General features: G+C 39.3%; 1 protein-coding gene across 3 annotated transcripts in view; it reads right to left on the bottom strand.

Moving 5' to 3' along the window:
• Window positions 1–597: 597 nt before the first annotated feature.
• Window positions 598–12,436, bottom strand: part of METTL4 (methyltransferase like 4) — a 33,909-nt gene continuing 22,070 nt past the window's right edge. For all 3 annotated transcript variants that reach the window (XM_026661454.2, XM_026661443.2, XM_026661461.2), the window contains exon 9: window positions 598–1,304. In XM_026661454.2, coding sequence (XP_026517239.1) covers window positions 1,135–1,304 — 170 coding nt within the window. In that variant the 3' untranslated portion in view covers window positions 598–1,134. The remainder of the gene's footprint in view (window positions 1,305–12,436) is intronic.

The raw sequence follows: 12,436 nt of genomic DNA, 5'->3' as shown, positions 1-12,436 counted from the left end.
CATTGTTGAAATATTTGCGTACATTTTTTGTTTTAACTGTATCTAGTGTAAAAACAACCATTATTTCAGCTTTGCTAAGTCTACTGCCCAAATAAAGAAAAAAAATGTGAAATTGAACCACAATATAAACTATAACAGAGAAATTAAAAACCTGTGAATAATACACTGACAAAACAAATTGAATTTAAAAATCATTGTGTTCAAGTTACAAAAGAGACAACTTGTGAACATCAGGCTTTGGTTAAAAACAATCAAAAGTTTATTTAATTTGAGGTGTATGATTTATTTTGCTCCTTGTTATCAATAATGGCAATTTATCTTCCGAGGATCACTTTGCCTCCAATGTTGCATACAAAAGGCAATGTTTCATTAAAAACAGTTATCTTTTTTTATAGTAAAACCTAAGGGAAGCAAAGGACATATGCAGTACATCATTTTAAAAATAATTTAATTATTGCTGAAACAGTTATCAGTTCAAAAGAACAGATATGAAACTTATAATAAATATTTTTCAAGAACATTACAAGAAAGAGGAGCTAAAAAAGTAAGTTAGGTATAAACTGAAACATGAAGCATAGCTTAGTTTTTAAAAAACAAGGTTTATAAAATGTTTATACTCTGCTAAACTTTTACCATACACATATGCCTTAATATGCAGAATTTGTAAGATGTTGAGACTATACTCAAAGTATTAACAGCATTAAAAGAAGATGGAATTGTTGACTATTTTAAAAGTGTAATTTTTAGAAATATAGAATATGTACCAGTCAACAGTCCACATACCTATTAATGTGGGCATTGCTCCCCTTATCTCAGGGGATACAAAGACACATGACTATGTGGTAAGATATGTTGTGTTTATACTTATTTACTTCAGTTTCCCTTGTTTTCTGATTTGTCACCAACCCAAAGTAGTATTTTCTTTCAGAAAAATCAATCCGATTCAGAAGCATGTACTTCAAGTGATCTGCCCTACTTCTCAAGGGGAATCAAAATACAGGAACACCTTGTGAAACTGAAGACACCACCATAATCTAATCAGAAGGCTAATCACTACAAGGATTTCAATTTAAGAGTCTGTTTCATTTACATTGCCTTCTGAGTGTTCTAGAACTATGGGGAGTGGGGAAGTTTTCAAATTAAGCTAAAAGATCCTACTTCATTTTCGTTGTACAGAGCAATGAAATAATCAATGTGTTGGAATTTAAGAACCTCATTTCCCCAACTGGTCCAACCAGGCTGCAGGCAGCGAGCAAACAACTCCAAACATTCTGCATCAGGTTTGATATATTTTGTCAGAATCTCTGTGCAAAAGGAAAAAAAAGAAACAAAGATGATGATGAAAAAGGAGTGTTTAAAAAAAAAAATCAATTTCCTCTGAGCTGCTGGGAGATGAAAAAAGGAATGTTTCATTAAAAAAAAAAAGACAGCAAATTAATTTCAAGGATTTCATCAACCAGCTTGACTATTTATAGTCAGAAAGTCATTTGAAATAAGTGCCCTTGAGATTTTGAACAATACTGTCAAAGCCTTCAATAGCCCTGATTTATCGGTTTTCATTTGGAGTCAGGGAATGAGGATTTCAGTGCCTACATAGGTGACTTTTCAATTTTTCAATATTGTCATCATAACATCTCCTGAGTACTGACTTGACTCTCTTTTTTAATACATGGACATTCAAAAAAGAAGTTTTCCTTCTTAAAGAGCAATTGCTTCTGATTATTTATTAGGACTGCAGTGCTCCCCACCCTTCACAACACAAAAAGGATAGAGCAATTAGAATCATAGAATATCAGGGTTGGAAGGGACCTGAGGAGGCCATCTAGTCCAACCCCCTGCTCAAAGCAGGACCAATTCCCAACTAAATCATCCCATGAATTAGTGATGACATCCTGTAAAAAGGTGAAAGAGAAACACCAGTTCAAGCATCTAGTAGTTAGTAGGTAGTTAATACAGAGACGACGACTTCTTCATAACACTAGAATCAGTGTATCCTGGAAGCATTAGGAGAAAAGTCTATAAAAGTATTCTTTCCTTTAGTGTTACAAATATAATCACATTTCTTCTACAATTTAGTATTCTTTTTAATGTTTAAATCTAAATAAATTGGTATTTTCTGTTAAAATACCAATTATTTCACTTATTATGAGGAATATTTGGTATGGGAGGGGCAGGGAAGGTATCTTGATTCATTGATTTTATCTGAAAGGCATTATTGCAAATATTTCTTACATTTTTGAATGGGGTACTTGTCAGACAGATCAATATAGCTCGCTGCTGGGTCAAAGGGATTCTTAATTGTTAAGTTTCAGGGAGAAGGTTTAAAGTACAAAAAAAAAAGCTTACTAAGTAAAAGGGTTTAAAAAGTGACATAGTATGTAGGAGTGGGAAAGCCTGAAAAATACCTCCAGAACAAAAATATGCCCCAGCAATGTAATTTTAACATGTTACTGACTAGAAAATTGAAAAAACTCCCCCTTTCTAAACTTTCCTCCAGAACTCATTCAGAATTTTCACTATTCCTCATGAAACATGAGGCATAGAAAACAATTCATTATTATAACAGGCATTTTGTTACCTGAACTGATCTCTCCTCTCACTATCATTTCAGAAAGTAGAAATACATCTGATCAGCATACATCAAAGCAAGGGTGAAAACATTTATGGCCAGAATCCATTGTTTGATTTTCGGGTCAGAGTTGCCCATCAAAGAATTACACTTTCAGGTAGGTGGCCACTTGCAGATTTCCCATCTGTTCAAATGCACATCATGAAATGCTCCTGCTGCTGGAAGATGAATATGCTCCCAAAGATCTACTGTGTGGCAATCTTACCACATGCTTTTTCTACCCAAACGTTTTCCCTTCTCTGAAAGCTGCAATCCACTTTAAACTCATTCTAATATTTTTAAAATATCTAAGGTTTTTTCCCTTTAAAGTTTCCATACCTCTCATATTTTGGTACAAGCACAGGTCATGTAGACCTGCCCCAACCCTTAAAAAAAAAAAAACCACCCACAGAAATTCTACAGGTGACTTATTCACACTGGGTTTTTTTTTTTGCCACATAATACTGCTATTACTAATAATCTCATATTGGAAAATCTATTCCTTCTAATAAGCAGGCTAGAAAACCTAATCCAATCTAACATTTGCATAAGAGTCTAGCAGCTTTAGAACAAAATGTGCATTCTGACAGCAAGCCTGCTACACTGCTCACAAGCATTTCCCTCCCTCCATCTAATTAGACAGCTAGATAGTACTCCTCAAAAAAATGTGCCAATATCATTTTGCAAAGCCACCACCTTAAGGAAAAAAAAAAACTGTCATTCTTTTCCATGCTCTCTTTAGTTAAAGATTGTTTGTGTACTGATCTGCTGCCAGTATTTTAACAAACGTCTCCCAAAAATCTATCCCCCTGGTCATCTAAGAAAGCCCATGTAAGAGTGAATCTCTAAAGCCCCAAGCTTTCAATAAATTCTCCCTGGGAAGAACTCTGCTCTTTTGACTTCAACAGGGACCAGCACATGCAGAGCTTATTGAAACATCAGAGCTTTAGTTTCTTTTCCCCATTTAAAAATAAAACCCACTTTTTATAACCAAAAAATCCAAATAAGAAACCATTTGGCCAACAAGGTTTTATTAAATTTATATTTTCGAGTACTTGTATTTTGTTCCTAAAAAAATTAATTTCTATACATATATATACAGAGAGAGAGAGAGAGTGTGTGTGTGTATATATTGATGCTGCAACAGGAAATCCAGTGGCACTAGTATTACTAATTATCGAGCACCAAAACTTTCATCTTCTGAAAAGAATTTTAAAATACCTACTATCTGACACAGCACAAGGGAGAAATTACTTCTGATAGGGATTACTTAGCTGTAACCAGAGGTGCGATGCCAACATTTCCATCAATTTTGGCGACAGAATTTAACCAGGGGTTCCTAGGAGTCTCTCCCACTTTCCCTTCCCCTATAGCCCCTAAAGATCCCACTCCAGAACATGATGACTGTGTGCACAGATGCAGCCAGATTATATTTACAATAATTCAAGCTATCACAATATAATTTTTCATAGCTTGGATTGGGTATTTACATAATCACATCAGGCAATACCCCTCAGTGCAATGAAAATTAGCATATATAGAGGGCAATAATATGGCCGTATTTTGTTGGTATAAAATCTAATGCCACCAGTTTACCTGAACATTAACTTTCTATTTTAAGCTATTAGTCCTACCTTCTCAAGTATATGTTAATATACTCTTGGGACTGATCTTTAGACGTTAAGCAAAACTCTTTAAGAGAGTTAAATTTGTGCTTAGCACAGGACCAGGAAAGGGTGGGGAGGGAGTGTTGGAGGTTGGGCAAAGGTGGCATTATACCACCTAGCCTTTGTCTAAGCCTCCAGTTGGCTGAGTTCCAATTTATGCCTGGCTGCCAACAGCCCCACAGACTATTGGACAGCAGAGTATCACATGGGACATAAGGACTTCTTTAATTCCCTCTCAGGCATGTCTCTACAACATGGCTCAAGGGGGCAAAGAACTGCTACAGGAAGCAGGTTTTCTCTGGGCTTCCAATGCTTTGCTCTGCTAGAGCAGGGCAAAGTGGCTGGGGAAGACCCAAGAATAAAGCCCAGGATTTTTAAGTTGGCTGTCTCTTCATAGCCAATAACTTCTTTACAAACTGTGGAAGAAATCTGAAATCTCAAGAGCCAGTCTAGGAACCTGTACAAAAACACAAAAAATCCCCAAAACATTATTTGAAATTCAACATTGGTCAGTGTCCTCCATGTAAGAGAGCCACCCTTTATGTATCCTAGCAGCAACAATGAATTGAACTAGAAGGAAAACCTGCTGTTATTTGAAACAAAATCATAAGTGATAAAATTTCATTTTAAAGTATTTGCATAAACCAGTTTAAGTACATCTATAATGACATATTAAAGCTGTGAGCACTAAACGCAGAACATGTATCACCAGAAACCCCTACAGTCATGATTTCATAGTTAAATGCACTGCAGGAACCCGAATGTCTCCTTTTGATGGCTTGCTTTAATTTGCATCTTCCTCTTCCCCCAGAGAAATAAATTGTTATAATCAGTCATTAAATGGCTACGTATGTACCAACATAAAACTTTACAATAGTAACAAGAAATCAAGTGCCAGACAGTAGCAATAAATACTAATATTTTTGGCTTTGTTGCTACTTAAACAAAACACAAAGAATGTGTGTGTGTCAAGTTTCCTTCTCCCCCATCCCCAAACTTCAGCTTCTGTTCATATTGTTCTAAATAATCTAGGAATGTGGATCAGCTGCTCTCTACTGGCAAATCTAGAATACTGCCTTAAAAAAACCCCAAATAACCCTGTGTAATACTACTACAATACTAAGAACATCTGCAATATCTTTAGACAGAAGCAACACCTTTATTCTTTAATTTTTGCTGTTCTAAGAGTAACCTTTACTTATTGCAAATATACATGTACATTAGAAAAAAAGTGTGTAAATCACTGGCCAGATGATCTGTTCTCAGTGGTAAATTTATTCTTCCAGCAATAAAAATGAATAAAGCACAACAGGCGTGCAGCCAGTCTCCAAAAGAATTTTTGGCATGTAATATACTCACCTTACACACATCTACATCAGATATTATGTGAAAGCTTATTTTATGTACCTTTAAAGGAATATGATGTGGAACTGTCAAGTGGTGCGGTAAGGCTGAAGAGCACAGTGAAACAATGGTACCCAAAATGAGTGTATCTTTTTTTGCAGTTCTGGAACCACTACAACATGACTGACTATAGTTTTTACTGTTCATGTTAATGTCAACACCTTAATGTGGTGTTTATTGGTCAAAACTACCAATCATCAATGTATTGAAGTATTTTTATTGTTTTTTCATGGGCAAATATTTTTTCCAGCAATGATTAAGCTATTTCGCACATGGCAAAAATCAACATTTTGCAATATACTAACGTGAAATGTTTTCAGATCACATTCTTAATTGTCAAAGTATGAGTGATAAGTTTTATATTTTCAGTTGAAATTTGCTGAACAGATCAGTCTCACACTGAACTCCGGAGTTCTCTGTCCCCGGCAGGCGCGGGGCCGCAGCTTTTCTCCCATGCTGGGCAGTAGGTGGGCCCCGCACCTGCCGGGAACAGAGAACACCGCGCCCGCAGCCTGAGTTCTCTGTCCCCATCAGGCGCGGGGCCGTGGCTTCTCTCCCCTGTTGGGTACTAGGCGGGTGCACATAAATGCCCCGGTGGGTGCCATAGTGCCCGTGGGCACCGCGTTGGGGACTACTGCTCTAGTCTGTCTGGTAGAAGGTTTTAATTTGTAATTGCCTATGCATGCAGTACTAACCTTTTAAATATTCTAGAAACTAGCTTTTTAATTCAGTGACACATGCACAAGTCAGTGTTAGAGATCATAATATACAGCTTCATATTATGAAAATGCAAAAGCTATGAGAGAAAGCAGTGGCCTAATGAAGTCCACAAACAAGTCCTTGCCTCTGCCCTGGAGATGAAGAGCACATACAGGGGTCTTGACTGAAAATAGCAGATGCTAGTGAAAAACAAATTGAAAGATCTGTGAGAGGTGCACTTGATTTTCATGGGACATGTAGCTTCTTCAGCCCAGTCAAGAAATCTACCATCAAAACATTTGCTGACATGGCGAAAAAGACCAAATTTAAGTCTGGCAAGGGAGGGACAATCACAGCAGCTATCAGTCTTGAAATTGTTTTCTGCAGAGCTCAATCCTTAGCAAGATACAGAGATGATGTTTCAATACCAACTATTCTTAGTCTCCCATGGGTACCTGAGCCTATGTCCCTCTTACATGCTGATGTAACAGTAAGAAGCACAGACAAAGCTGAATTAGGGCATCAACTGGAAGCTGAAGCTGAAAGAATCCATGAGCTGAGAGCATGCAACAAAGAAACCACAGTGTATAGCAGAGATGCCATGGCTGTCATACAAATGATGGCTGGACACAAATTCCACACATTTGATGAACTGGCTGCTGAGTACTTCAGGTACAGAATTAGCTTTTAGGACCTGACTGAAGTCTGACAGAAAACTGCAGAAAGACAGCACCAGACAGGATCTAAGGTTAGATGTAAGAAATACCAGGTGACTGGTGGACACTCTGTGCTTCCATGTTAAGAGTTTTTAAACATGTCATCCAAGAAGCAGTTACTTGTAAAATTTCTTTGTGAATATACGGTTCAAAATGCACCTGAGAGAGTACGAGTATGCCAGCACAAATACTCCTTCTTGCTGGATGTTTTTTCAATAGTGAAGTAACGAAGTCCATCACCACTAAATGTGTTGAAGAAGCCCAATGGATCTAAGCTACGCAATTTGAGTTACGTTCGTAGCATAACTCAAGTAGACGTAGCTTAGATCTATTTACTGGGGGGTCCACACTACGCTATGTCGACGGGAGACACTCTCTCGTCAACTCCCCTTATTCTTCTCGTTCCAGTGGAGTACCAGAGTTGACGGGAGAGCGATCTGCAGTCAACTTAGTGGGTCTTCACTAAACCCGCTAAATTGACCCCCGGTGGATCGATAGCCACAGCGTCGATCCACCGGTAAGTGAAGACAAGCCCCAAAACTTGAACAGTACTCAAGAGGAAGTGGACACAAAGATGCTTCTGCACACTGTATGTGCCAGAATGGCTTTCGGGTTTCTTGGGTTCAAAGGAACTATAACAATTAGATCACCTGACACACCTGATTTGGACTGTGCTGTTCACTACTTTCCAAAAATGGAATATGCAGATAACACGTGGCCTAAAACAGGCACCACTACAAGCACAACTAACAAGCGTTGCTTCATACTGGTGCACACAATTTGTGGCACACTCACTCCTGACTTCCGCAACATACCTCCTGCTGTACATGCATTAAGAGATATAACTGTCTCATCCCTATTTGGTATTGGGGGGGGGGGGAATCTGTGTTTAATGTTGTCAAAACAAAGGGAGCTTACCACTTCAGAGATCTTGCCAAATTGGGAGAGTCTGACAGACAAGCTGCAATTTCTGCAGCAAGGCAGTGCTCTATGACCAGAGCGAGAAAAGGAAACCCACAGAGACCTGAATTGTTTGCACCTCAATCTATTTATCAAAAAGGAAAAGTCACTGGCCAAATTTCCCCCATGTGAGGACCGTTTTGAATAGCATGTCAAAAGAGAATCTTGCCAAACAAAGATTTGGATGTCTTTGCATATAGGTAAACCACATATTGGATCATCATTGTAGCATATATGGAAAAATGTGTATGATCTACTTCCTGTATTCTTCACAGGACTAATGGCATCCCAGCTTCTGCGAGACCTTATTTGTGCCTGTACCAGTAGGCATTGCTCTACAGTTAAGTGTGTCTATAGTCAGAACAATCTTTCCTTCATAGAACTGCATACATGCCTAGGCAAGGAAGACTGTGGTAACCCACACACTCTCAATAGAGGTCAGGAAGATGATGATAATGATGTTGACTAGAAATGTCACTAGTCGCATTTCAATGATACCAGTACAAATTTATTAGATTTTGTTTTACCCTTTAGATTGTTGTTGTGATGCTTTAAAGTCACAAAAAAAAATCCAATGTTGTGTCTTGAAATAATACATAGAGTAATTACACTAACAAAAAAAGGCAAATATTTCAAAATGGTCATTTTAATTTGATGATAGTGTCATTATTTATTCCTGTGTCTATGGTAATGGCATCACTTGACAGCTCTGCATCATCTCTCATCTTAAAGTAGACATAATAAGCTTTCAAAATGATGTATGATGTGTGCACACATAGTGAGGGGTACATTAAGTCTACCAACTCATGGTGCCTGCCACTCGCCTACAATGGCATTAGTACCAGATATATGAGTGACAAGCAAGAAGCACACAAATGAAAGATGAATTCTAATCATACTTACTTGACTATAATTAATTTTGCCAAATCCATGGCTTTAAATACTTTTGCTAATCCCCAAAGTATAATATTTTGTTTTTAAGCCAGTTTCAGACCTGAATTCATATACAGGAATTCACCAGTGTCATTTCTATAATTTGTATCAGACACATACAGTATGAAGGAATCACTCTAGTACAGGAATCCTGAACAATCTATACATAGCAGTGCCACCATCCTGCACAGTGTTGATATAAGGCACTAATGCAGTGGTTCTCAACTTTTATGAGCCCTTTCACACAGCAAGCCTCTGAGTGCGGCCCCCTCCCCTTATAAATTAAAAACCACAAATTTTTATATTAAACACTATTATAAATGATGGAGATGAAGCGGGGTTTGTAGGTGGAGGCTGAGAGCTCACAACCCCCATGTAATAACTTCACGACCCCCCTGAGGGGTCACAACCCCCAGTTTGAGAACCCCAGCAATAAGGGAAATCAGACATTTTGAGATGCAATATCACCAGTGACCTAAGTCATTTTTGACAGAATTGGATGCCTAATCAATGTCCGACACAGAAACGAGACAGTTGGCTGAAGTTCAATCCAAATAAGAAACTGGTGGGTAGGGAGAAGCCTCTGGAGGGTTTGGTAGTGGTGGGGGTTGCATCTGTTCCCTCAGGGGTTCTGTCTGCTCCCCCGATTCCTGCATCTACCCATTTCAAGATTGCCCACTCTCCCCCTGCAATACTACGGGCTTTGTGCACCCCCTTTCCCCATGCCAGGGTCTCTGCCCCCCATTTCCCCTTCAGCACTGTCTCTATCTTCCCTCCATCTCCCACCCCCGCAAGCAGGATCTCCCTTCCTCAGCACCATGCCAGGGGTTCTGTTCCCCTATTCCTCTCTTCCCCCACACCATGGGTCCTGTTCCCACCCATTCCTCTTATGCCATAGGCTGTGTGACTCCCCTCCCTCAAATCATACTCATAGAATCATAACAGTGTCAGGCTGGAAGGGACCTCGAGAGGCCAAGTCCAGCCCCCTGCACTGAGGCAGCAGCAAGTAAATCTAGACCATCCCTGACAGGTGTTTGTCCATCCTGTGCTTAACCTCCAATGACGGGGAACCCACAGCCTCCCTTGGAAACCTATTCCAGAGTTTAACTACTCTTAGATTTAGAAAATAGTTCCTAAAATCTAACCTAAATCTCCTCTATTTCCAATTAAGTCCATTACTTCTTGTCCAACCTTCAGTGGACATGGAGAACAATTGATCACCATCTTCTTTATACCAGCCCCTAACATATTTGAAGACTTTTTTTAACCTTGTGTCTTTGGCCAGCTTTTCTATACATCTTGCTATTTTTGTCGCTCTCTTCTGGAGTCTGTTCAAAGTACCTTTATTCCCCCTGGACTGGAAGGGAGGGGAACACTTCTGCCTCCCTCCCCACCACAGAGCAGAAGTTGTGGAGACAGGACACTAGAAGGGAAGAATGAAGCCTTCTTCTCTCTCCTCTCCCTCTGGCTGCCCCTACTGGCTGAGCATCTACACCATAGCTCCCATCAGGAAGAGAAATGATTTCTCTTCTGTCTGTCTGGAAGACAAATCAGTCAAGGTGTCAAACACATTAAATTCTATTGGGAGGATGAGCAAGGGTTAATGCTGGAAGGCATTAAGGGGTACCATCAACAAGTTGTTTGATCTACAGACAAGTGCAGAGGTACCTGAAACTGTGGCTTCGCTGAACAGATGACAGCAACTCCATATGTTCCCCATTTTCCCCCAGATCAATAGGGTTCTGCCCACTGATAACTAGATCACTCCCTGAAATTTTGGAATTGATCTGATGCACCGTTCAAAAGTTATCACATTACATACACTCAACTCGACTGCATTTCTGTTTGTCTGTAAAGTCTTTCCAAGTCTGGCCAGTAAAGTCTTAAGAGGTCTGAGTCCTGGCTGCTTCAGTGACCATGAGCCTTGCAATCATGTAGATCAGCCCAGGAACCCCTGTTAATCAACCAGAAAGACTTAGAATATAAGGCTCATTGCAGGACATTGCTGATAGATGGTCATGGATTCAAGCTTGCTTATATTTCAGATTACTAAGTTGTGCCCAATTACTTGTCTCCAGACACATGTATATTAACACACACTATTAACAACAACAAAAAACCCTCCAAAATAAACACTGCAAAAGGAGTTGAGACTAGTACCCTAGCCACGGACAACTCTGCTCCTCAGACACAATGCAACTTTCTACCATAAGAGTAAATCTTGTCAGTGCAGGAGACAGAGCTTCTTGGGGGCTGGTCCAAGAATGTGGAACAAATTCCCACAGGAACCAAGAATCACCTCCAACCTAACCACCTTCCACTCCAAGTGCAAGGCACACTTCTTCAACCTGCCTTCTACACCAGAAATACATAGCATTGTATGCATATGATTTTTAACCCTACCATAACTAACACTACACTGCACACACAATTTTCTCCCTCGGGAGAGGATGACCTGAAGAACGAACTACACATGACAAATGTTAGTCATGTCATTTAATGGACCACTGGAAGCTGCTCAGATACTACAGTAATGAGGTCAGTATAATTACCTATATAGAAGAGTAATCAAATTAGGATTTTGTCAGAAGTGTGTATGGAGAGAAGGGTGGGCTAACTTAAAGTTGAAAGACTTCTACTTTGCACACCCTGTCACCAAGTTCTCACCACATTTAAATCCAGTGATTTAACTCAAACTGATCTCATTTATGGTGGTTCAAGGTGAGAGACACAGTCTCTCCAACAGCCAAGACCCAAACCAGTTAGAGCTTTATAAAATCCATCAGTACCTGGATTTACACCCAAAACCTAATATGGATTTAGTGCAGTGGCCAGGGAACGAGTCTAACAGGTTCCCTGTGGTTACTGGCACCTCCTGCAGCAGATGGAACATGAAGAGTCTTCAAGTATAGCATATTTCAATGATATAATCTATAAATTCATAGATTCCAAGGCCAGAAGGGCCACTGTGATCACCTAGTGCAGTAACATAGGTCCACATTAGATTTGGGTGAACTACAGTTTTGAATTAAGTTGAGATATTAGCATGAGCAATGGGCCCAAAGCATGTGACCAAAAAGAATGAGTTCATGCGAAAGAAGAGTTGTTGTGTTAAACTTGTAATGACCCTTCAAAATATCAGTGTTATCTTAAAGTATGGGCTAAAGTAACAGAAATGAAACACAGTTAATTGGATACCAGGTGCAGTAAGTAATTTGCTATATAAGAAACTGCTTCATCTGGCCTTAACTGAGGTCTGAAAATTGGCAATGACATCGCTTGTTTGTTAAAAAAAGAGTATAAAGTCAACTCTTAAGGGGTTCACTGCTAATACCTGCCTGACCAAATTGAAGACAACCAATATCGGTCTAAGCACTCCTGGAGGTTAGCCCATTTATAAGTATCTTGATCAAATGCTTAGAAGTGTTTTGTTACTGTTTGGATGTACT

This window comes from Terrapene carolina, unplaced genomic scaffold (assembly GCF_002925995.2).
Source record: "Terrapene carolina triunguis isolate 2854851 unplaced genomic scaffold, T_m_triunguis-2.0 Scaffold58, whole genome shotgun sequence".
Lineage (NCBI taxonomy): Eukaryota > Metazoa > Chordata > Testudines > Emydidae > Terrapene > Terrapene triunguis.
The sequence above is the reverse complement of the archived record's forward strand: the minus strand, read 5'-3'. Positions and strand labels throughout refer to the sequence as shown.